We start from the raw sequence: 26,787 nt of genomic DNA, 5'->3' as shown, positions 1-26,787 counted from the left end.
CTTTTCACCTCATAAATGAATCAGGTAGTTAATTGTATTACAAGATAAGGCTCCAGCCTTAGATACTTATCACAAGTGACCTGTTACCCGAAGATAACAGTGAAGGATAGAAGAAGGAAATCCCGATAAATATATAAATATCATCTGGTTTCAAATACAGGCAGCATCTGCATCTACTTTCACTCACAGTGCCCAGCTTCCTTCTTTCTCATTTTCTCCTTTTCCAACTCAATGAACCCTCCCTGTACTTGCATTTCACAACTTTAGCTAGGTTCAGTCCCGAGATCTGCTTTTAGTTTCAGTCTGTCTTTCAGGAATAACGTTTATCCTGCTGTTCCAAATAAGACCAATTGAATAGCAGCAGAATTAAAAGAAAAATATCCTTAAGACAGCAAAAAACTGGAGTCTGCTGCTACTGTGCGTGGAGGACAGACACATGCACCCATAAGCTCCAACAAGGACCATAAGCTCCCAGATGGGAGCTTTCCTTGCCCAAAACCTGTAGTTTGTAAAACAGCCTGCCAAATGGGAGGCTGGCCCTGCTGGTCTCACCCACCACTTTGTTGATAACAGTACGTCAGTGTTGAGTAATTCAGTCATTTATAGTAATATAGGTATTTTTGATCAAACTTTGTGAGGAGATGCACAGAGCTGCCTGGAGCAGGACTGGGAAGAAGTGTGGGTGGGCAGATTCATTTGCAGCACTGATCTGTAATTTGGTGCCTTGAGAACATACTGTACCTTCCCATGTACAGCCTGCCCTTCAGACAGATAACAACTTCCTTTGAAAATAGAGAAGGATTTGCATTCTTGGGCAATTCGTTGTGCAGGTAAAAAGTCTACGTCTTCTTTAAGGGCTGCAGAGGGAGGACACTGGGCTCTGCACCAGGGAGGGAGCAGGGGAAAGAGTCCAGGGCAAAGCACACCGATCAGTAAACCTCTATCTGAATTTCCACCGAATCAGTGGAGGTTTTCTGGGGTTTATTTCTATCTCATTTTACCGGTACCTGCTTGAAAATTATAAAATCACAGAATGGTTTGGGTTTGAAGGGACCTTAAAGCTCATCTGGTTAGAACCCCCTGCCACGGGCAAGGACACCTTCCACTAGACCAGGTTGCTCCAAGCCTCGTCCAGCCTGGCCTTGAACACTGCCTTCTCTGGGCAACCTGTGCAAGGCATCATCATCCCCACAGGGAAGAATTTCTTCCTAATATCTACTCTAAATCTGCCCTCTTCTAGATTACATAAAATACCTTCAAAATACCTTGCTGATTCTATTGTCATGGGCATAATCCTTCCCCCCCCCGTCCCCCCGCCCCCTTCAGAATGCACTGTAAGGAAGCAGAAAACGGCAAAGTAAAAAGTCTCAAACATTTCATCCTGCTCGTCACTGCTTTTCTCCTTCCTGACAACCAGCCACAGAAATTTCACAGCTTCTAGGTCTCAGAGCTTGCTGTAGTACAAGATTAATCAGTACTCATCAGCCAGGGCTGCACATTTTCTAAAATCACTGTCAGTTCAGCAGAGCATGAAAACCAGCAGAGAAAATCATTAACAAACCAAAGCGGTCTCAGTTTGTCATGGCTGGTCTCTGATGCTGGTGGTTTTAAGCTGCTTTTCAGAAGCAACAGGATTTTGCTCCTTCAGTTCGTTTAAGGCAGCCTCTGGAACGTGCAGCAGCCTCCTCACTCTCATTAATTTCTTCAGAAACATTTCCACCCTGATTTTTTCCCCAATGCCTCATAACACAAACTTCCCACCACAATGAGAAAAATAAACATCTCAGCTCCATTCCTCCCACAAACAGCATCACCCACTGTGGGGAAAAGTGCCAGATGAGCTGCAGCTCCCCAGCCTGGAGAAGCAGGAGATCAAATCCTGTCTCCTTTTGTAGTCGCTTCTCTGTCCTACTCCTACACGTTTTCATTGCAACTATCCACAGCGTGGCTTGTGCCAATAAATGGTGATGTGAGCCAGGCTGAAGAATCCCCTGGGTTTCCATTTGCACTTGGAGAGGTTGTGAACCACCTGCTATTGGGACCTTGCCCATGGACTGTTGTCTGAGCTGGTTTCATCCTATGGCACATTAGCTCCTCGTTGTGATCACTGATGCAGTTGCCACATCTCTGCTGTCGGGAAGGAAGAGTATGATTTCTTTGCTGGACACACAACCTGTACCCATATTTCTCCTTGGGTTGAGTATTTGGAGATACTGTAAAATATAGCACCTCCCAGATCCGCTCTACAGCCTCAGAAGTCCTCCATCCCACAGGAGTTGCAGAGACATGAGATAAAACATACACACTGAGTGCTGCCAGCGTGGCTACAGCAAGTTACAGAGCGACTTGGGAACAAGCCCCTGCCCTTCACCTGATCTGTGCACATGGCAAGGCGGAAGCATGTTTGCCCATGTATGTATTTGGGTCTGAGTCATTCAGCAGGCTTACTCCTCATTTAGTGCTAATTTAGTTGCTCTTCATTACAACAGCTGGCAGGGAAATTGTCATCAAGGTTGCTATTGAGGTGGGACAGGTCAGGGACCAAGGGGCAGCACTGAGGTTTGCTTGGAGTCCCTTGGACCCGGTTTGTTGGGGCTCAGCATTGGCCCCTGTTGATTAAAATCCATAGCAACAAATCCCAAGAGGAGAAGCATGGGCAAGGAGAAGCTCCTGGGCACTTTAGTGCAGCTAAAAGCCTCCAAAAGGACATGGTTTGAGGCTGAATGGCTGAGCACAAGGCAGTGCTAGGGTCATGGCAGCCACATGTGCTGCAAAGCAGCTCCTTCACTGGGCACTCATACCGTACGTAGGGAAGAAGCACTTTTAACATTATACCTTTTGCATGTGTCATTCAATCCTTCATGGAATAAATGGTGTCCTTTAAAGGCCACTGCAATTAGTCTCACTGGGGTCAAAACGTTGTCCCCTGCAGAAATGCCACAGAGCCTATCTATTTACAACACACCAGGCTGCAGCAAGAGCTGCAGGCAGAGAAGCTGCCAGCAACCCTGCACAGGCAAGCAGCAGCTGAAAGAGGGAGGAGGAAACTGTGGTGGTGACCCAGAGGCTGGAGAAATTTTAGGTAATCCTCATCCTCAGCCCTGCTTAAATCATATTGCTTAAATCAGCTTCCCTGCTCTTTGGAGCACAGCTCAAGCTTCGAGGTCTCTTTGTTGGCTGCTCGTCTCCTGGAACAAAGCTGCCTTCACCCCACAACTATCCTTGTTCTCACTTGTTCCTGGTGCTCATTCACACTTTGCCATTTCCCCTCTCTGTGTCCTCTCTGCTTCTGCTTTGCCATGCTTAGGTCTTTTTTTGCTGTTCACTTGGCGTAAAAGGACTTGTAAGGCTCCAAACCCAGGGAATTAGAGATGCTCATCCTTGGTAATGCCACCCTCCACTTCTCTACCAGGATGTGAACCTCTTCATCATTGCAGAGGAAGGATAGGGTTCAGCTCAATTGATACGCAGAAGAATGTACTAGTTGATAACTCCAGTTGCAGTGGCCTGATGGTATCTAACCCTGCGAATACAAGAAGCTGCAATGGCCCAGCCCTATTTTCAGTGACCAGAGGACTCTTCCTTAAAACACTTACAGACATGGCCATGAAAAATCAGAAATTCTTGACTCAATGACACTAGGTGAGAGAGCACCCCTTTTCTGGGTCATCAGGGGACTTTTTCTTCTTCTTTCCTTTTCCACCCCTTTCCTGAATACAATCTAAGCTCATTCAGCTATAGCAAGGCTGCAGTGGCAGTATGGCCATCCTGTGAGAGCAGGGTGGGAAAGCCCATGTTGGATTGTTGTCATTCGTCTCTCATCCCTGATGGCAGACAACAACTAAATGGGATCCATCAGTGTGTGATGAGCCACCAAGTCTGGTTGCTTCTAGCGCTCCTGCACACCACTAATACTGATCACAAAATGTGCTGAGCACTTGAAAGCTGCCCAGAAAGTGTTTATTAAGGCCTAATGGCTATGAGATACAGATTAAATCTGGAAAATAATGCAAATAAATAATGCAAAGCTTTTGATTTTACTTTGCCCTGCAAATGATTAAGGTCATCTGGGGGGAATAAAAGCATTTGCAAGCGTGTAACCTGTTTCCCAAAAGGAATCCAGACTCTGCTGGGATGGCAGAGGCAATCCCTGCAGCAGTGTCCAAGGCAGGCAGACACATCTCATTTGCTTTTTTTGACTCTTGTGACTTGGTAGCTCTCTGTTCATGATGGAAATGCGATGCAGGGAGCTGACCTGGTCACGTTCTTACAAGAATGGCATTTGCAAAGTACGCAGAGTAAATACTGTGCAGAAAGCTCTGACCAATGCTCACTGTGTACCACTGGAGCCAGTTACAGAGCTGGATTAATGGGAATGAGGATAAGAAGGAGCATATTTTCTGGCATTTCTGGCATTACACTTCTAACTATTATTTATAACTCTGTCACAAACATTACAGTTTATATAGACAGTGCTCTTGGTGCAGGATAAATTATTTTCTCTATGGAGGAAGATAATGGAGGGGTTTAGAGTTAGACTTCGAGGAAGCAGACTTACAACACTATGTTTGGTGCTTCCAGCAGCAAATCCTTTTGCAAATATTGGCTATTCACATCTCACTAATGAAACCACAAGAGGGTGGTTTCGAATGCCATTAATCACTCAATCAACAGATAACCATGTGTTTGTGCCCAGGTGAGAATTTAGGGGGTTTAATTAGAAATATGGGAATAAACTTTACATAAACTCTGTTACTGGTCTTTTTGCATCTTGCTGACACTGTTAAACTCGAAAGACCCGAGTCATGTCTCATTCACATCGCCGTTATTACCACTCCAGCAGAAACCCTCAGGCAGGTTTGGTGGAATGGATTTAGGGGAATACAGAACAAGGCGTGGTACCTTAGATTTAAAAACACTTAACTGTACAAAACAGGAAAAAAGGGAGAAGCATCTGCAAGAAAGACACCTTAAAAACAACACAAATGTCCACTAAATAACTTGCAAAACATTAAATGATAGAAAAACAAGCTTTCTGGGTAGCCACTCATCCATCAATTGCAACTCCCCATCGCTAAATCTGTATGTACGTATCCACACCATCCATATGCTCCAACACTACTCATTTGTCATTCTGCTGGACTTAACACAGTGACTCCTGACTGATAGAGAGTAAAAAAGAGCCTTGCCTACCCTTTGTACAAGTCAGCCTCTCTAAATGGTGCCTTATGTGGCTGATTCAGTATAACATCAGTTTTAAACTTCTTAGTTGCAGGACAGAACCTCTGAGCAGCACTCATGGTCATCGAGGAACCAGAGTTGTAAACCAGAATTGTAAACCAGCTACTATTAGTCCATATCAGAAATGCATTAAACATTATATTTCTCCACTATTCTTAAGAAAACCAGCCAGATCCATTTGTAAAAGCTCTTGTGAGGTTGTGGCCAGCTGATCCCCGTATGATACACAGATAGATACACTCCTAAACAAACAACTCGGCACCTGTACTGGAGTTAATACTTAGTTACCAGAAAAAGCTTTGGATAAATGGAGAACGGTCCCTGTTTGAAATTCGAACACACTTATATCGATAACTGCATTATCAGTAAGATATGGATTTTAATGCATTACTTACCGTTGATATTCAATTTTTCTCTACTTCAAATTAATCTTTCAATATACAGTGTTAGCCCTAACATAGCATTTAGTTACTATCCTTCAGTTAAAGTAACATTAGTCAATAGCCCCTTTTGAATGTATTCCCTAGTGTTTACTGTAAAGCTTCCCATACCATCACTCTTTTGCTAAAGGTTATATTTGGTATGTGTTAAAGGTGTCCACTCAGGTGTTCATCTCTGGTTAAAACTAACATAGAAATAAACTCCACACAACTTCACGATTCAGTCAATGAAACTAGGAAGCACAAAACTGTTGCTCAGTTATTTGCTATGCCCCACTTGCTGCCCTCTCCCAAATACCAATCTCCCTCCTTTTTGGATGGATAATGCAGAGGGTCCCTACCAAACAGGCCACGAGGATCAGACTGGCATCTCTCCAAGCTTTTGCACTGCTCCTTTCTCTTCTTGCTCCCTCTAAAGCTACCAAAACGCTTCATGAGATGAAACATGCGCTCGTGCGGCAGCAGCTGTCGGTCATGCCCAGGATTGAAGAACAAAAGGCAGCACGAGGGGCAGGGCGAGGTGTCACCTACACCAAAAGCCCAGGTGTGAAAAAACAAAGCTCCGGGAAGATCATGTGGCTGCAAAAAGAAGTCCAGCTTGCCAGCGGTTCAGCTCCGAGGTGCTGGGCTGTGGTCTGCGTGGAGAGCCACTCTGCAGCAGGCTGCCAAACCTTGCATGCCGGGTACTTCCAGCCTTAATTCCAGTGTCCAGTAACTTGCCTGAAAGTATCTGTGGACATAGGAGAAGTTCAAAGTCTGCCCAGCTTGCAGCTACGGAGCTCTTATCCGTCAGCCGTCAGAAGCCTTGCAGACTGAAGCAACGCTTCCCAGTGGATCGGTTCATGCGGAAAGGGTCAGGAATCACCTGATAAGCTCCCTCATTTAAAACATACTAACTATGCAAAGGAGCCACAAGCTCTCTTGAAGGGAACTGTCATGTGCAGCTCGGCATGATGACCCTTTAAACAGGCTGTAAAAGGAAACCACCCCTGGACAGACAATTCCTGGCAGCCAGCGTCCCGGGCACGCTCGCACCGTGACATGACATCACCCAACTATTTTGATTCATGTGTGCTGGGTCTTTGCAGCGACAGCATAGTCCAGCTGCCTGCCGGTGTGCTCTGAAATGCCCGGCCCTCCGTGGCTAATGACTAATGGATTAATGGGAATGAGCTTCTGCCGATTCATAAAAAGAAGGCTGAGACCTTCTGGAAACCGTAGCTGGAGCGATGGGCTGGACTTTCTTTAGCAACATGCCCTCCCTGTGCTAGGCATATCTATATGCTCTGCAGAAATTATTCACTTCTAATTTGCTGTTTGCAAAGCAAACGGCGCCCAGGACGGCTGTTTGTAACAAAAATGAAATCCACCTCATGGTCTTTTCAGTGAGACAAACACGGGGCTGTGGCTCATCCCAGCTGACTGGGTGTCTTACGTTAGGCTCTGAGTCGGTACATTTAGAACTGTTTATTTTTAGGAAAGGGTTGATCAGCACAGGCTGCATCGTGAGCAGCTGGAAAGGGGTGCAAGCACGAACCAAGGCACGATCAAACTATCATAGCCAACTTCCCTAAGATTACAGTAAATGTACAGTTAAATCAAAAGCTTTTTTTAGGCACAGAGCACCAGCCTTTTCTCTGGACATCACTGGAACTTGAGGCTCAGATCTTTATATAAATCCTATATGAGTAAAGAGAGTCTTATCTTTTTAAGTCCTAAGAGGAATTAAAGGTCATACCACATTTTTCTTCTACAAAGAAGCATGCCTGTTAATTTGTGCCCATGGTTGCTTCTGAGACTTAATATCATTAGAAAGGAAAAGAAAAAACAGCCGTGAATGCTGCAGAAAACATCTTTATCAACACAGATTCCTTACAAGCTCTGGTCTTTCAGTAAGATCACTATCTCCAAGAGAAGGTGCAGAGATGACAGCAGGTTCTTCTGCCATCCTCAGCTACCAGGGTCTTCCCTCAGTCTACCCTATGGAGACTGTGGAAGAAGACAGTCTCCTGGGCACCTTTGTTCTTCCACCTAGTGACTAAAATAATCCAATCAAATTATTAACAAGACAAGGCTCTCACTGATACTCAAGTGAAGAACCACAATAATTAAGGCTGTTCCTAGTCTTTCCCACCCTGACTTGTCCTCCTACTTTCTTTTTACCCCATCTTTGTGGCCCTGTTTCAGCTCTGCAAATGAAGATCCCAGTGCTTTTCACCAAAATTCAATCTTTTACATAAAATAACCTGTCAGCACAGTGCTTTTGGAAAGCCCTTTCTCCAGCCCCTCCCTTGAGGCTCACTGTTCACCCAGTGCAGAGAAGAAGCAGGCAGAGCAATGAGAGCACTGAAGGATTTGAAGGGGAAAGTGTCAGTGTTACTTAAATATTTGCTTTAATGGAGCTGTAGGAAGTGTCAGGTTCTTCACACCCCATCTGGCTTTGTGTGACCACCACATTTAACCTCTTCAAACTTCATCTTCACTGTCTCTTCCTTTCCTTATGCCATGTTCATGCCACCACGACTGAGACAGTAGCAGTAGCTGGACAAGCTCTGGCTCTCAACATAAGCACATTTCATGGGCCAGCTCTCCAGCTACTTCCATGACAGCGATGCCCTACCTTCACAGTCCTTCCCATTTGAAAACCAGCTCCAAAGTGCAAAGCTGAATCTTCCTTGCTGTAATTTAAACCCGCTGCTTCTTGTGTTATTCACTATGCATATGGAGAACAGATTGTTCCCTTCTGCTCTGGAGCAGCCCTTGACATATTTGAAGACAGTTACCGGTTCCCTTTCGAGTCTTTACTTGGCCAAAGATGCAAGAAGTGCTGCATACAACACCAATGCAATCTGGACCTCAAGTCTGCTGCCCTTAGAAAAGCATTCCTCATTCTTCAGTGGCCAAAGGACTGCTGGGAATTACTTAATGTCATCAGAAAGTAAAAAAAATAAAATCCTTTTTAATGGCATAAAGAATTGGCATTGCTTCTGCATGGGAACAGCTCCCTTTTGATTGAAGCCATGGATGTATAGTCACTGACGACCTTATCAAGCAGGGCCATTGCACAGGGAGGGCTCATTTGCTTATTAAGGAAAGCAGCAAGACCCTAATGTTTCTGCACACAGCTACCAGAATATGAAACAATGCTGTTTAACAACTGACTTGCACAGTAATTTGTTAAGAAAAAGCACTAAGTGTTTTGAGTATGATCCTTCTGTCGCCTACAGCTAATGGTCTAACAGATACATTTACACAGATACTACATCTTCTTAATGATTCCAGTGGAAGGATCTTGTAAAACTAATAATAAAAAGCTGGGCTTCAAAGGGCTCCTTTGGGGCTATCTATGTCCTGGAGGCTGAAAACACAAATTCCTTCCAAACAGCCATGAAATGGACTCTTGTAAAGCTACTTTAAAGTCTCCCAAATTACTTAGAGCACATCATGTTTCTTGAGCTGCATAAGAATAACACTGTACCCTTCTATAAACCATACATAAGCTAACTCTAAGCATCAGGCAGCTTAGTAAAATTACTGGGGGGGAAAGAGCAAACACTCATGCATGTGTGAAATGCTTCCCTAGTCCTGCTGTATCTGCTAAGCTGGCCAGACCTGAGGTATTCCACAGCCTTAGAGCAGACTATATGCTCACCACTCACCAACCTGCCTCCAGCCCCATCACCCTCTTGTCCCAAGTCATCTGTTTGTCTGACATTAGATGACCCAGCATCAAGTCCAAAAAAGACCCACATCCCCTGGAAATCTCCATTACACCAATTCTTGCCTTTATCCCATCAGCTGCTTGCATGTGCAACCCACCCAGCAATGTTCACCTCTGCTCACGCCAGCCCTCCAACCCCCTAAACCACCATTTAGTTTTCAAATAAAAGGGATGTTGGAGAACACAAAGTAGAAAAGATAAATCTTCTTCTGCTCTAGTTTTCATTAATTCACAGGGCCACATAAGGAAAGGAGTCTTATGTCAGAAGTCATTTCCAATCCAACCCCAAAAGCCCCATATGTGGCCCAGCTCCCTCTTCTCAACACTTCTTACTTAACATTTCTTCATCTCTCAGGATAAAATCACCTCTTGTACCACCCCTCAGTGATTTAACATGACTGTTCAAGCACAAACTTAACAAAAATCTTCCTTTCTCGGGATGCAATGCAAAGATTTTTTTTCTACAAGGTAGAAATGGGGGTTGAGTGTTCAGATTTGGTCACCAGATAAGACCAGCAGCAGAGTGCAGACCAGGCAATAGGGACCAGTTAGTCCTATCAGGGTTTATTCTGGTGTGAAAATGGAAAAAACAGTACTTTCCTCCTTGAAATTTAAGAGCTAATTTAGCACAAAACAGGAAGGCTAAAAAGAATATGTATCCCCTTAGTGACAAGTGACGTTTCAATTGGCTTCTGACTGCAAATCAGCAAAACCAAGTGTTTCCCTTTTATCGTTGCTGAGACTTTCCTTGCTCAGAATTCCCTCTGTTTTCATAATTGCTCAAAGAAATAAAGTTCATATCCACCTGTAGAAAGGTAAAGCAGCAATCACATCTGTATTTCTACACGGATCCCGTTTCTCTGCCTTGTCCTTAAAAATGCCACAAAATTGGGACTTCTCTAATTTTCTCTTTCAAGTTCTATAGGCTGCTGTTGGCAAAATGAAACATTTTGTACCACTTTTCAGTGGTGCTGGGCCATGCTTACAGGCGTCACAACACCAGATTTTAACTGCAACCGTATTTCATATAAATAGAAAACTTGGGAAATATTTCAAAATAACACACAAATAAATATGTGAGAGAGATCTTTGCTCTAAAAACACTTGCTCAAGACCACAAGCGATGCAATGCACAACAACAAAAAGGCCGTACTGCCCAAACACCATTTGCAGGCCGGTTGAACAGAGCATGCAGCCTGCGTTTTCAAAGTGAAATACAAACCACCACTTTCTCCGTCTGGTCCAAGTCCAGCTCACACCCCATAAAAGAATTGCAAGTTTATGACTCCAAGCTGGGCTCAATTACTTCCCATAATCATAACCAAGTGTTTCACTGTAATGAGTTTTTGTCTTTATCCCCTTTTTAAAACTACTTCAGGCTGCTTTCACTGTGCATCAAGAAAGATTTCAATCTCTGAAGCTGTCAGGCTGGCACTTCTTTGGTTTGTAAAATCCAAAAGTTTAATTTTACTTCTTATTATCACTCCCAGAGGTGTCACCGGATTCCCCAGAACTCTTGGTAAATTACTTATAAATTACATCCTGGCGTCTTTGTGGTGTTATTCTATCCTACCTTTCCAGGGCTCATAATATGAACCAGGAGGAATAGCAGTAATGGTGATGGTAGTGTTACCATATTGGTGATTTCTAGTAAGAAAAACACCACATATTTCAGGCTCAGAGCACCTACCCCAAAAGACTGATGACTATGATCATACCCAAATGACAATTTTATCATTTCCCCACATCCTACTAATAAACCATGGTGCATACGTTTCCACCACTCACTTCTTCAGCAATTTCAGCATGTAATGTGTAAAATGGAGCCGTTCTTACATACGGTGCAATCTGGCTGCGCTCAAAACAGCAAAACAGTATTTGATCCAGCAAGTACAGGATGTCTGCTGCGACAACACCACTCCTAAAATTTAATAAGTTCTCAGCTAAAGGAAAACATCTCAGCAGTGACTTTTACCAAAAAAATAGCAGAGGCTATAATAAAATTCCTTAGAAGCATTTTTCCACTTGTGCTTTTCTCATCTCATCATCTCGTTTCTCTTTCTTCTTGTTTCTATCAAGTTTTTCTACCATACGCATCCACAAAACCTTGGGAAGAATTAGAATTCCCTGGAACACCACAAATCTCTTTTTCATTCTCTTCTTGTTCTTCTTCTCTTCTGCTTCCTTGCTTTTCATGCAGGATTGGAACAGATTAGCATTGAGGGCTGAACAAAATATCCCCTTCAGTTTATATTAAAGAAAAAAAATCTTTCAAGTGTCACCAAATGAGTCGCAAAGTGAATGACAGCAAGCAACTAAAGACAGAAATTACTCCAATAAAGTGATACATTAGGGATGGACAGTACCTGAAGAGTGAAATTCATATGACTATCCTATAGTGAATATTCCAAACCACAAGATACTAAAACACAGCACCACAACTTCACAGAAATGCAACTCTCCACTGATTCTGCCTTTGGAGATTTGTTTGGAAAGAAGAGGAAAACTCACTGAATACACAACAGTTTGTATGAATCTCAGCTGTCCTTGGATCTCAACCCTATACAAACCCAGCGAGCATCTTCCATTGCACAGCCATACATTTGAAATTCATAAGCTAGTAGGAGCATTTTCCCCACTCTACTCGGCACTTGTCAGGCCCCATCTGGAATACTGGTAAATGTTCAGAGAAGAGCCACAAATATGATCCAAGGACTAGGAAGCCTGCCCTGTAAGGAAAGGCTGAGAGAACTAGGTTTGTTCAGCCCTGAGAAAAGAAGGCTCAAAAGAGACCTTATCACCGTGTTTCGGTATTTAAAGGGTGGCTACAAAGAAGACAGAAAATCCCTTTTTACAAGGAGTTGCATGGAAAAAAAAGACAAAAAACGAGGGCTCATGGGCAAAAGTTACTTCTGGTGAAATTCCAACTGGACACAGGAGGAAAATTTTTCACAATGAGAACATTCAGCCATTGGAATAATCTCCCCAGGGAAGTAGTGGGCTCCCCAGCACTGGACAGTTTTAAGATAAAGCTGGACAAGGTGCTGGGCCATCTTGTCTAGGTCATGCTTTTCTAGAAGGGTTGGACCAGATGACCCTTGAGGTCCTTTCCAACCTGGTATTCTATGATTCTGTGATTAGAAGTAAAAGAGCTTAACACACATTTACTGCAGTTTTAGCATTCCTGCCAACATGTTTATCACAAAATACAACTTTAGTGACAAACATGCACTTTGGAGGGAATGCCTTCATCCTAAAATCTAGGCAGGATGAAAAGATTTCAAAGTAATTTCCAGTTCTGTATCCCTCTTTTGCCCTTAATAAGCAGAAAAATCTGACAGCAAATGCCACAAAATTTTGCTTAAGCACAAAATAAGACACCAAAAAGACTCTTCTCCTGGCTCGGTATTACTGTTATCTGCTATTTTTGGTTGATAATAAGTGTTGCTGGATAGTAAAAAATGCCAATAGTACAGTACTGGGCTTGCAAGTCATCCCACAAATGACCCATTGACGTGCCGCAGTGCATAAAATAGACATATGTGCTATATGTGTTATAAAATTAGAGACAGCAGACAGCAGCATTCTGTTAGACACATGAGACAACACAGAAGTGGTGACTGAAGAGAAAACTGAAACACACCTTGAAAAGTTGAATGCTTAGCTAACCTTGAGAAGCCTTTCTCATTCCTGACTCCAGCAGCTTCATGATGACTCCCCTGTTTTTTTAGTGATGAAAGAGGGACCTCATTTAGTTCAGCTGCAAGGGAGCAGCATCTTCCAGAGGAAGGGACCATTCCCTGTGAATCCCTAATCTCAAGAGTGAAGGAGTTTGCATATGTGTGCCTCTCCTGCTCTTAGCTGCTGTGGTGGTGCAGGAGAGCATGAGGCCTACACTGAGGTTACCTACGGGGTATCTAATGCAGGTGTTTACACAGAATGGACATTTTCCATTAACTATTGCAAACATTGTTTTGTTGACAGTGAAAGCAGGGTCTTGTAGCAGTGGTGAGCTGAATTACTTATTGAACTCAAGCTCGCAGCTCATGAAATCCCAATGACTAGAAGGGATATCCACAGGAAGGGCTTTAAATACTTCTTATATAGCCACTGACAGTATGTTTACATGAATGACTAAGGACATTGCACAGGACCGAATCCCAATCTGATGAACTAAACAGAGGCATAATGCCAAGAGAGGAAATTCCTAAAGGATCACCCAATACTGCATTGTCATTACAAGCAGAATTGCTCCAGCGAGGGGATTATAATAGAAAGGGAGGAATCCACCATGTGCGGACAGGGAGTGCACTGAAATCCAACTCCCTGCACAGCCTTTTTGCATTGCAGCCAGCTCTTTTGGCCTATTTGTTCAAGCCAACCCCCTAGCAAATACAGACCTTCACCTGGTGGTTAAGAAACAATACAAGGGATTAAAAAAAAGACAACCCCACATAAAAAAATCCCTAAGAACTAACTTCATCTTCTACCCCTACTTTTCCTACAGATTAATGTTTCTGAAGCATCATTAGTTGTAAGCAAAGGAATAAACCCTAGTATGTTGCATACTTTAATTTCATAATAATTGACCAACTGGCAAGCCAGCTCTGTTAACTTCCCAAGATAAACATCTTAGAAACCACCTCCCGCTAAATCTCATATAGCACCTTTTCATCTTTAGCTGAAGGGACGCAAGCACCATGGTTTGTAGCTTTTCTGCACAGGTAGAAGTGACTTCCCTAAATCCCCATGCAGCTGCGTCAATACCAGTGAGGAACAGAACAAGGCAGAGGTCTGTTGGACTCCACGGCTCTGCTCCTGCCTTTGCAAGAGCATGACATATTGTTCACACTGTGTTAAACCACTGTGTGCGTGAGGTGACAGTCTCACATGCCTCAGCTGCAAAGAGATTACTAGAATTAGTCACCCAGATTATGGAAGATCTGCCAGACGAGATGAGAGTATAGAGGAGGAAACATTTATTATCACTTACATGAGGTCTGGAAGAGAAGTCATTCAAAATCATTCTGGTTTCTCTTTTCAGGTTGTCTTTTTGGGGTAGATGGTTTGGGGTGGGGGGGTTGAGATTTCTGCACCCACATCAAACATAGCAATTTTGACAGCAAAAGAAACTTTACTGACTTTTTAAGAGAGATGACAGCAGAGTGAGAAAGACAGACCCTGCAGCTTCCTGAGATGGTAACAGAGGTACCTTAGCAATCTGCCAGGATACAAGAAGGCACAAAGACTGAGACAGTGGACATGTAAGGGAAAGCTGCCATTATTTTACTGTATACAATGATCTAGAAACCCTCCAAGCCCCATCAATCTTGATTGTTGTACCAATTAATGTAAGTGGAGGACAGGTAACTTGGAAAAAAACATCTGACACATCCATGGCATCCAGCTGGGAATCTGCTGTGACTGCAGGAGCTACAAGCCGATGATGGGAATGAATCAAAAGGAAGTGTGGGACAGCTTGGGGGGTAGAAAGTTCCCCATTCATTCACTGTGCAAGTGTAAACACCAAGCACTGTAAAGGTCAGAGCTGTTATTGTGTGAAAAATCTCAGGGGATTGGCTGGGACCAATGAGGAAATGAACTAGGGAAAGCCTTTTGAGTTTTTATGTCTAGATGACAAGAAGGGCAAACCTGGGAGATACAAGGCAGTAGGAGAATAATTCCTGGAAAAGCCAACCCTGACAGTCTGCACACACTATATATACCTGGCAGGATCAAAAATAGGCTGAAACCTTTTCATAACAGCTAGTTGTCAAACGAGGAAGAGACTGAAAAGGCTGTTGTTAACTGTGTCCTCAGGGGGAGTGCCTGATAGCCAGAGACAGAGCAGGGAAGAGGCAGTATCACAGCAACTCTTTATGCAACACTTCCTTAGTCATTTATGTTTTGGGATGCCCTTGTGAACCAGAAGGCAGGTACCGGTGGTCAGGCACATCCCAGTTCAACACAGTTCTGAGGCTGGCATTTAATTTGCAGCCAGCATCCTTTCCTGTTCACTTCCTCAAAACACATCAAGCCTCACATTGAGGAGAGACTTCTGGAACCATGAAATCTCTTTCATTGGTGAGTTAGCTCAGCAATGCCCACTATGATTTGTACCTTGAAAAGTCATTTGAAAATGATCTAAACTAGTATCACAGATGACCAGAACTTGTTGTACAGTGCCATCAGATTCCCAAATCTTGTCAAAGGTCAGCATCTTGCCGTAGCTTCAGTGCCTAAAGTAGAAAGCACTCTACCAAGTATCTCAAACATCATTAATCAGTTTAAATTCCACATCAAGAATCAAAGCAGAAACTCAGTGTTATGGTTACAGAGCTCTGATATATCCAGCAGCACAAAGCTAAACTCCTGAATTTCTTGTTCTCCCCCAAAAGCATCCTGCCATCCTTAGTCCTTCATTCAGGTGTCTCTGTTTTCAGGGGAGCATTTCTAATGCAGCCCCATGAGATTTCCATCATGTAGCCTGGTGCAATTCTGGCTTTTGAGGTCAAGGTTGCCTCAAACAGCCTGTAAAAACCTATCAGTGTTACAGGCTGAATGTTTTTGTTATTAGTACATAATACACGTTTGTGGGAAAAAACACACTCTGTCATCACCTTGGTAGCTAGCAATAGGGCCTGGCAAGTCTGACATCTTATTTGCAAGTGTGTCACTGGAGCAAAAATCATTAAAACCTCTGTGCTAATAGACACAAACAGAAATTATTGCTCCAAGCTTCATACTCCTTAAACCAGGTAGGTTGTTTCCAGTCATAATAAAATAGCTACAGGGCAGAGGAGGGGAGAAAGGAACACTGAAATGGAGCTGGGTATGGCATTAATAGACTTCAGGGTTATTCTCAGCTCTGCTACTAGGCAATTGCACAGCCAGGGATAACTCACATCATCTCTATGAGAGCTTCAGGTGAAAAGCTGTCTGCAGATGCTGTGTGTTACTGCACTGCAAGAGTCTCATGCTTAGACTAATCCTTTTTCTATCCTTTTTCTATCTATTAACCAGAAAGATAATTAAAAATCTTACAGAAAACAAAGACCTACAGCAGGCGAAGTAGGTATTCATGGTGACCACAGGTTCCTGGCTTTCCTTCATACTTATTTGCTGCCTATATCCACTACAAGCCGATGTATTCAAAGGCAAACAGCAAAATCCCCGTGTCTTCAGGAATTGCTTGGAGTGGGGCAATACAAGCACAGGGTGGAGAGCATCAACTCTTAGTCCAAAAGACAAAACTCCAACCTGCTTTAGTAGCAAAAACCAGGCTCATTGCCAGAAAAACTGAGCTTCTCAAAGAAGTCTTTATATTATGAGTGTTTGGGGTTTTGTTTCTGCACAATATGTTAAAAGACATAACACAGGCTCCTGCATCAAGCAGAGCATTGACAAGGAAGGTCCTTTACTTTGAGCAACAGCCCTCAGCATCACCAGTCTAAATGAGTCCCTCCAAATTCCTCCTTCACCTTTCAGCTCACCCTATTTACAGTTACCTACTACAAAACTAACACTCTTAGGCTACAGTAGTTAATGAAACTTTACCAAAACCCAGAGGAGATACACTCAGGGTCACACACAAAGCCCGGAGGGAGCCAAGAGCAGAAGGGGATGCTCCTGCCCCAGTTTTTACCCTTTTGCCTACACAAACCTGTCACATCACAGCCTGCACAAATCCCTTGCGGGAGGGAAGGTGTGGGGCACCAGCAGAGCCCAAAGGACTTTCTGCAGCTTAGCAGCTCCCCATGCACCTCCTCATAATACACTTAGCTACTTAGCGAGCAGCAAGCTAAACATCTTCAGGTTCAGCAACAAGTTTCACTGGGTTTTGCATTACTTGGCCTTAATTCTTAGGAAGCTCTGTGTGTCTTACTGACCTCTTCTTGGTCGCTGTCACGAGGCACCTCCCAAGGTGAAAGACAGCTTTGCTTTTGCTCCAAGAGCACAAAACATGCAGCTGTGCCTGGAAAGTGCTCAGTGATCCCTGTATTGATCCACAGCAAAGAATGAGTCTGGCTCCTCAACACAGTTTTAACTTCTCAGCTCCAAGAAAAGGTTTAGCTTTGCTGTATTAACACTTCCAGCACAAAAGTACTTGCGTTTCAGTAAGTGAACACAGCAAACCAGTGTCCTTTCTTTACCTGCTCCACAGCATAGGCCCTACAGCCTCACAGCACTAAGCCCATTGGACTGTACGTATTCTGCGCCCATCAGTCCCAGCTTTCCCCTGTAAGACTGCAAATGCAAGGGTTTCTTCCCTTCATATATTAACATTATTAGCATGTTAATGAAGTTCCTATCTTATTTAGGCACTTGAGTATTGCAGCATGCAAAAAGAACTAGGAAAGAAGAGGTGGAGGCTCTCTTAGCACAGCGAAGGGCTCCACTAACTCTGCAACCTATAATGCAGTGACAGAAGTTGCTTGTAAATGGCTTAATCAAACGCGATCCATTCCCTTATGCACGGTAAGTATCTACGTGTCCAGTGGAGAGGATAAGAGACTCTGGGAAGATGAAGTGCCAGGTTTAGAGGGAAATGAGGAACCCGGCACCTTCCTAGCCATCAAAGGCTTTTTCCCTCTGAATGTTTGCAAGATGTGCATGTGCTGTGTGTTGCTGAACCTTGCATCTGCTGGACAGAGGAGAAACTAATTCCTAAGAATTTCAGTGATGTCAGGCATTTTCTTTTTTTGCTGTGACCATGAAGTGGCAAAAGCTGTCAGCAGCGCTGGCAGTAGCTTAGCAAAAAGTGTTGACGTTGCCTGGATACCGAGTGCTGCTCCAGCATAGGATTTGCCTGCGTGTCTGCATTTGACAGTGATAACTCCTCTGGATTTTAGTTTTTCTTTAATATTCTGAGAGCAGTGCAAGCATCTCCCCTTATTCACATCCCTCCTCCCCTCTCTTCCCCCACTTTTCGGCTTTGAAAAATGCAAACTAATTCCTCGACCATAGTAAAACCGTAAATAAGAAGCTGTAAAGATATTTTTTCTAGCTGCCTTCCTCCAAGGTTAATCTTTTCAGTTATATAAGCACTTTATAAAACAGCATGGGGAAAGTATATGAGAATCTGTTTATGTGATTAAGACTTGGCTCCTTCTTTACCATGGCCCAATGACAGCATTTTATGTTTTGCATTTGCCACTGCTGAGGTTTGCTCAGCTGTCTCTCCATGACTTCCAAAGCAGAAGGCAGCAAGATTTACCATTGCTTTTCAGGGAGTGCTTACAGTAAATCATTACTGGTGGGTATCCAAGGAGTCCTGGCAAAAAAAAAGAGCATTATTGAGTACCTGCGAAGTTTTTGTTAGAGTGGGTGCATTCCAGGTTTTCACTGATGGCAAAAAATCAGCTACTCTAAAGGGAAGCAGATTTCCCAAGTCTTTCCCCTTGTTGCTGTCCTGCTGCCAGTCTAATCGTGCCTTAGTGTTTGAAGAAACAGTTCTGTATGCCTTTTAGTGAAAGTGCTGTATTGTTGTGTTGTATTATCTTTTAGTGAAAGTGTTGTATTATCTTTTATGGTAAAGAATCTGGAAGGACTTGAGAGAGAGCTTGAGGCAGAAACAGAAACAGGACCAAAGTGCATATAAAAAAACCCAGCACTGAACTCCTCTTCCTGGCAGCTGGATGACAAAGAAGTCAAAAATAAGTCCACTGCAGATCATTTTTCCAGACTGGTCCTTGACATGGTTCCGAAGTGAGGAACGATGCACAGTTATGCTGGTGCTCCACAGCAGCAGATTTCAGCACCGTGTGGGGTTATTTTCCAAAGGAAATGATGTGCTCTTCAGATACTTTCTTTAGTGTCACTTGTTTCATTTACTTACTAGTGTCACAGGCTTTAAATAGGCAAAGAGCCAACTCTCTGTTTCAACAATCCCATCCCAGACATTAGTGCCCTGCTCCCCAGGGGAATGACTTGGTTTAGCCATACTGAAGGAAGCAAGGGGCATACTCTCCTGCTCCTTGCGATTGCTTCTCCAAAAAAAGTAAAATCCATGTATCATCAATAAACATCATGATAGCATCACTTCAAGAGAGTAAATAAAACTTGAACGCAATAAGAACATGTACGATAACCTTGTAGCTCCTTCCAACTGATTCCAGCCACAAAGAAGCGAACATGTTAGGTTCATTTACACAGTGTAATTCTGTTCTCCCTTTCATCACAGACTCCTCGTGGAAGTGGTGGAATAACTGTCCCTGGAAGTGTTCATAAAACATACATATGAGGCCCCTAGTGACACACTTCAGTGGTGGTCTTGGCATCCCTGTGGTAGAGGTTGGACTTGGTCTTAACGGTCTTTTCCAACTGAGTTGATTCTATGGTTCTATGATCACAGCAGTAGCAGACATGAGATTTTGGACACTGCTGTCTTCAAAAGCTCTGCATGGAGAAGACACCTTTCTGTCATAGCACTCGCAGTCCTGCAATTTAACCACTGGTAAAAGATTTACATGGAAAAATTACTGATGCTGTGAAAAAACAGATGGAAAGCTTGAAGCAGAAACAAGCCCTTAAAAATTCCATCCATTTTATTTTCAACTTTAAAACTGGAATGGACACGAAAGTTGGAGACAACTCAACAGGCTCATTTTGTAGTGATGCCTTTTGCCCTCCCTGAGCCTCTCGTGGCTGGAAGCTGTAAGAGCACTTGGATGGTTTGAAGATTCAAAAGCGGGTGCATGAGGCAGTGCCAGGACACTCACAGTGAAGACCCACAACTGCATGAGAAAAACTCATCTCCTCCCAGCTGCACACCTCTTCTTAAATACAAAATGCAATAAAAGAGTGAAAAAGAAGGTGTAGATCCACATTTCTTTTCCAAGCATAGATGAGATCTCCAGCCCAGGGCAGCTGGACCCTCTCTTGGCTCTCTCAGCTAAACTAGAGCCAAACTATGGTTAAACATATGGCACAGGCGGTACAGGTAGGTGCTCCATAGACATTCCCACTCCCTGGGTTTGTATCTGGGCTCCCCAGGGAAGCAGCTGCATGCAGCAGGTTTAAGTTTCTCATTCTGCAGCACAGCTGTCTGCTTTGTAAGCTCCTCCACTGACAGTGTTCATTCTGTTCGTATACCGTTTTTCCAAATGGAAAGGTGATGTAGGCTTTCAGCTATTCCAAACAAAGCTCCAGACACTGCTCATCCCAAAATGACGGATCAGTTTAACAGCAGCGTGACTTCAGAGCGGTGCTCATCAGCAGCTTGTTTGACTTTAATGCGATTTAATTGCAGTGACATGTCTTTAATAACAAAACCCATGCCAAGAAACTGCAGTTGGAACAAAAGCTGACCTAAGGCCAGTTTCCCAAGGATTTCCCCCCTCTCCTCCTCTAACTTGTGCATCCCAAGCTCTCCTGGGTCACTGAGATGGCTGCAGCCACCCAGAGCTTCTCCAGCCCTTGGCACAGCTACATGTAACAAGGTGCCTTGCCCCCAGTTTCACCCTCTGTAATGGCCATATGATTCTCCAGCACCATTGTCTGAGGTTGGGAACAATCCCAAAGTAGCCACCATCCTTGAGTCTCCACCAGGGCTTATTCATGTGAAAAGATACCTGAGATTTTACCTCCCTTCATCAGACCTAAACTCTGCAGTTAGAGGAAAAAGTGAAACATCACCGTGGGCAGAAACCTCCCTGAGGACATCTCTCTTGCACAGAAGCTTCACATCACCTTTTCCCCTTCCTTCCCACCCTTGGAAGTGCTTGAAAACTCTGCAGATGAGGGCCTTAGTGACATGGTTTAGTGGTGGTCTTGGCAGCCCTGGGGTTAACGGTTGGACTTGATGATCTGAAAGATCTTTTCCAGCCTAGTTCATTCTATGACTCTATGTGTGCTACTGTTACACGACGATGTTCCATGTAACATGCAGAAGTAAGACATGCTTATTTTTGGTTTTGCATTTTCATACTGTAATGTTTTTTACACATTCTTCACCCCAATGGTCTGGATAGTACCAGAGCACAAGTCCACTTTGGTGAAGCAAACTTGAAAGAATCATGGCCCACCACAAAGGAATACCAAAGCGATGGCCATTAATTAAATACCTCAATGTAATTAAGAAAAAAGAGAAACCTCATTTTCCTTCTTGGTCTTTGTTTCTACAACCATGAAAATCAGGGAGATGTTCCTAACTACTGCAAGATGTTCCTAACTACTACAGCAAAGCCCATACCTATTACCCCATAGCCACTGACCACTTCTTTAAATTCAGAACATCTCTCCCTGACTGTCTTCTCTTACCACCAGTAAGAATTTGCTGATAAACCACATATTTTTCTGCAGACTGGGTTTGTGATCCAGTGAAATCTAGACAGCTGTACAAACTGGTTTGTGCTAATCCCCAGCATTTGCTTGAAAGATTTCCGCGAATGCCAGCGAACATGCAAGATGTCAGATCCACAATAATCCTCATTACTCACTATTAATGTTTTTGAGGAGGGAAGGGTCGTAATTAGGCTTCTGTCAATGAGAGAGCCTTTGACTGCATTTGAAGTAAGGGCTTTCCTCTTGCTTTGAAAACCCAACACAGTGAAACTTAGAACCCCAGGTAGGAAACTACTTGTTATTGTTCACCACCTTCACAGGGGTAACAAGCAAATATTGCTGATATTGGTCAAAATATTTCTTTTTTTGTTTGTTTTGTTTTTTCTGTTTCGTTAAGAATGTCATTTTATTTCTCAAGTCAACTGGCTTAGGTGTCTCAGCAGGAATTCATACCATTAACTTCAGGCACTCAAGCCTGGAAATTGTTCCACCGTATTCAGAACCAAATGGTCGAATCTTCCCCTCTGTCACTCTGAGAAGGCCAGATGTAGAAATTCAGATGTGTTTAAATACACATAGCACAGCAGAATTGGATCTTTGCAGGGGTAGAAGCCACATTTTAATTACTTTTAATTTACTGAAAGAAGCAATGCTTTCTTCTAAAAGATGAGAAAACTTAGCTATCTGCTCATCTAAACGTGTGTGTCGATTCACTTTTGAGGTTAGCTCTCCCAAACAAGTTTAGGCCAGTGCTGCCTTGCTGAGGGCTCCTACACCAAAAGCCCATTTTTATTACATGGCCACATACTTCAGCTGCTGTTTGTGCTTCTTGTCTTTCAGAAATACTTCAAGGTGCACCTAACACAGCCAAGTTCTCCCTTTCTCTAACAAACATGAAGGAGGCAGGCACTTAATAGAGATGCTAAACACGGCAAATAACACAGGCACTATTTGCCACCTGGAGCTACTCTTGTTTCAGTATTAAGCATTAGCTCATATGCAATTCTTCCACCTTCTCTCCAGAAAGTCTTGACCTTCATAGCATTTAGATGTGGAATTTTATTTTGCACGGATTGAAGCCAGTTTTGGCTTCTGGCTGCTCAGAGCTATGGGGGTACATGGGCATGCAAGAGAAATTGGAGCAACTGTATAACTGCAAACAGTATCATCCTGTTGGAGTTACAGCTTGCATTGCCAAGCACAGTTCTCTCATCATTAAAAGGTTCTCTGGACAGACTGTGAACAAGCTATGGAAAACTTAGACTGAGGTTAAGCAAACAAATCTGACACCAAACCTGCCCAGCTCAGGCAGGCAATGAAGCAGATACGTTCACAGTGACCCTGAAATGATACGCTCTGAATTCCCAAATAACAGTGTTTGTTGAAGAATATGTGATTAACGGCTTACCTTCGCATGCCTTCGCTAGCCAAAAAGTGAACTGCATTAGGGTCTGTGTATTTGCTATGGACACTAAATGTCTATCTTGATACTGAGGGCCATATCCTGACCTGAGGGCAATGGCAAACCCTCCTGGGATGAGGAGAGAAGTTGTTTTCCTGAACAACTGCTGAAATCATTGCCATTACACAGGTTGGAGGGAGTCATGCTTTTAGCCCCTGCTATTTTGAATGGATTTAGAAGAAAAAAAAAGGAAAGCATAATAAAAGGCTGTTAGCATCCTGCTCAAAACCTAAGCCAAAGCATCTCCAGGCAAACAAGGCAATCCCAGCCTCTCCATACAGCAAGGAGAAGCACTGGGATGCCCACAGGAGGGCACCTATGTTTCACAATCATATAGGAGCTCCCAGGGAGATGCAGTTTGGGCTCACACAATGTGGCACTATCTGGTGTAGCTACCCACAGGTACTTGTCACTGTGGTCCTGTATCACACAACTACATAAGGCTTTCAAAGCTGCACTTACATTTTGGGCTCTGAAAGCTGTAAGCAGCAGGCAATATTGCAAGAAGCAAAGTACGAAGAAACCCCATTGCAAACTGCTGTAGTTGCCTACCAGTAAAGTGTGTTGACAGAAACACTAAGGCAAGCTTCAAAAAAGCTAAGAAATTGAGGTGTTTTGATGGTTGATCATCAAAGACTCCGAGTACTTGTTTTGCATATCAAGTACACACATATTAATATCTTCCATAATGTAAGACAATAAATACTTAAAGATAGAGAAGAATCTTCAAATACTGGGTAAACTGCAATAGAAAAGGGCAGAGCAGGAAGCCTGTAGAGAAGAAAAATAGTAATACTAAAAAAACCGCAAACCAACCCTGAAACAATCCACAATGATGACTCTGTAGTTGGATGATCACTGCTGCTGTTTACAAGCTGCTTATAAGGTGCTCTAACCCCTGATCAAATCAAAACGGATGCTACAGGCTCTCCTTGCCCACTCACGACTCTGCCAGTGATGTGGTGCTAAAGCAGACACTGACAGCTCATGAGATGGTTTATACCAACCAGCTTAGCTGTGAGGCTGTGGTGTCTGCCCATGCTTTCTCCCATACAAATGGGAGTATTATCTTCAGTTGCGTTTATGGTCAACAGGAAAACAAAATACAAATTGAAAACAGGGAACAAATCTAGTAATCCAAGGTTGCATAAAGCAAAGGTTCATTTCCACAAAGCCCATGAACTGAGACACAAGAGTCACCCTATTGACTCTCACAATGCACAGTCATTTGCTATCATTATTATGGCTTTTATTTTCTTTCCAAAGCCAGTGTTTTTATCTAGCCCAAAACTCACACAGACCCAACAAGGGCTATATATAAGCCAGAGGCCACTGGACTGAGCCTGGGAGTTAAAAATGTGCTCTGCTACACATACTATATTCCCCACACCATGCATTTTTTTCTGCCTTGTGATATTTCATTCCATATTTTTCCAGATCAGCATAGTGATTTGTTTAACATTTATCACGTTTATTCAGCCCATTTTTCCATGGACTTTATCTAAAGAACCTGAGTACCCATGATATCTGTAAAGCTTGGATCTGATACCTAAAGTGATTAATAATATTTCAGACTCTAACCACATATCAAAAGAGCTGGGATGCACAATGCATTTTCAATGGGATTGTGACAAACATTTACTAAGATTCAGATAAAACAATGTACTTAACATTAGATGTGTGAAGAAACCTACTAAAATAAACGGGATTTCTCCAGCGTTTATAACCAAGCCAACCCATAACCACAAAAAAAATTCCCTACAGGTTATTTCCAAATGATTTTCTGTGATTAGCCAGCTTGATTGTTTAAAACTCTCTCTTTAGCTTTACTGTTGCTTACATTTCTGTCTGTGGGGGAACAAAGTCACCTGCACATGAGCACTGCTCTGCAGACCTCTCTTACCAAAGGACACCAAGACCAGCAGTGAAATGCCACCAGGGTTCATCAGCCTTTAGAGATGTTCGAATCATAGTTCCTATTTCCTCTGCATGCCAGCAGCATTCACTAAAAGAGCAAATATAAAACTAAGGTCTTGTCTATACATCACAAGAAATACTAACTTGGTTGATATTTAAAAGTCTGATCTCTTACGGTATGTTCCATAGTTTAAACCCCAGGAAAGAGATAAAAGATGGGAATGAATCTGGTTGCAGGTCTGTACCATACCCTACAGATGAAAGTTAGAAGCACCCCTTGCATTATTGTATCTAAATAATTAGTAATTTGAAGATAGACTAAAAAGTCCTTCTTGTCTAGAAAGAGTGGTAAAGAATATACAAGCATACTGGATGTACTCCACTTCATGGCCATAGGAAACTAAGCTGAAAAGGGAAGCCCACTGAAAGATATTCCAAATAAATTAAGACCAATCACCACAGCCACATTTTAACCAGAAAAATCATCTATTGCTGACAGCAGATGTCAGTTACTGGCTGGAGAAACAGTGCTGAATGAGGCTGGTCTTTGGCCATGCAAAGCTGAGTGTGGCACCAGCTCTGTTGCAGCAGTGCTGACACATGTTGTCTGCAAAAAGTCATTTCTCTAGCGTAGACGAGACCAAAATGAAAAGTGACAGTCCCTGTCTGCCTCTGCAGGCAAAGCGAGCTTGAAAAATGATGATGAGATGTTTTTGCACAGCAGCACTGGAAAATAAAGGAAGACAAACAGCTCTGCTCCTTTCCTGGGTTTTAGGGGATAATGGTGGAAGAGCCTACACCACCCTCCCAAGGTGAACTGGGACCGAGCAGCCCCAGCAGTCCCCAACCTGCTCCCTCCGTCCTGCATGGTGAGGGTAGTCACAGCCAGAAATCGAAGCTGCCTCATGTCCTTTCCCTCTGGTATCCCACCCACCTGCCAGTTCAGAAGGCAGGGCGACTGTGAACAGAGCTGGAAAAATGAAGATGGAAGTGGCCCTAGCTATTCGGCATCTCGGTGCAGGTTATAATTGACGGTTCTTTACAAATGTCTGAAGGCAGGGAGGGCCCAAGACTGTGGGATGAATTTATCAATTTAGCAAAGAAAAATCCAAATGCAGACTTCCTCAGCTGATGAAGGAGGACATCCCATACCGAGTGTCACAGGAAGCTATTCCTAAAGAATAGCTTGAGTCAATGGTCTGTGAAATGCCTGTATCTGGCTGCCAACCCTCCACAAGAGCCTGCCTTGGACTAAACTCCACTTCACTGTAAGTTGTTACCTATGTGTCATGAATGTAGAGTAAAATCTAGGGAGGAAACAAATTAAAGCTTGAAGTGAAGCTTTAGCACAGCCGGGAGGCCTTCAAAGGAGTGGAGCTGAACGTGGGGTTTTCCCCTTTTCTTCCCTTGGCTATTGCAAATAGAGAGCTGCTTGCTCCATCTATGGGTAAAAGTTAGTACAGTCATGAGCTTTTCTTACAGAGGGCACAGCCTAACCACAAGATGTTCTCCAAGAAAATAAACTATTACAATGTGTAAAATATATGACAAACATTCTGCATTGCATCTTGCAGTTTGAAGAAAAAAAAACAACTATCTGGGCCTTTATTATTAGAGCACCAGAAGCCCTCCTTATGAATCCTGATGGTCTAATAATTTAGTTAATAGCATTAAATTTCAAAAGGAGAAAAATTACTACAAAAAGACAGAAAATTAAAACT

General features: G+C 43.2%; 1 protein-coding gene across 7 annotated transcripts in view; it reads right to left on the bottom strand.

Moving 5' to 3' along the window:
- Positions 1-26,787, bottom strand: part of PRKAG2 (protein kinase AMP-activated non-catalytic subunit gamma 2) — a 218,313-nt gene that overhangs the window by 109,159 nt on the left and 82,367 nt on the right. Inside the window, exon 1 of one of the 7 annotated variants that reach the window (XM_057416537.1) lies at positions 6,023-6,622. The exons of the other annotated variants lie outside the window; for them this stretch is intronic. Coding sequence (XP_057272520.1) covers positions 6,023-6,128 — 106 coding nt within the window. The 5' untranslated portion in view covers positions 6,129-6,622. Of the gene's footprint in view, positions 1-6,022; positions 6,623-26,787 lie in introns of those variants that run through there. 7 annotated transcript variants of the gene reach the window in all.

The sequence above is a fragment of the Pezoporus wallicus genome, unplaced genomic scaffold, assembly GCF_028554395.1.
Source record: "Pezoporus wallicus isolate ANWC-B61680 ecotype Strahan unplaced genomic scaffold, APGP_CSIRO_Pwel_v1 contig_3847, whole genome shotgun sequence".
NCBI classification, from domain to species: Eukaryota; Metazoa; Chordata; class Aves; order Psittaciformes; family Psittacidae; genus Pezoporus; species Pezoporus wallicus.
Note: the sequence above shows the minus strand (reverse complement) of the source record. Positions and strands in the feature narration are given on the sequence as shown.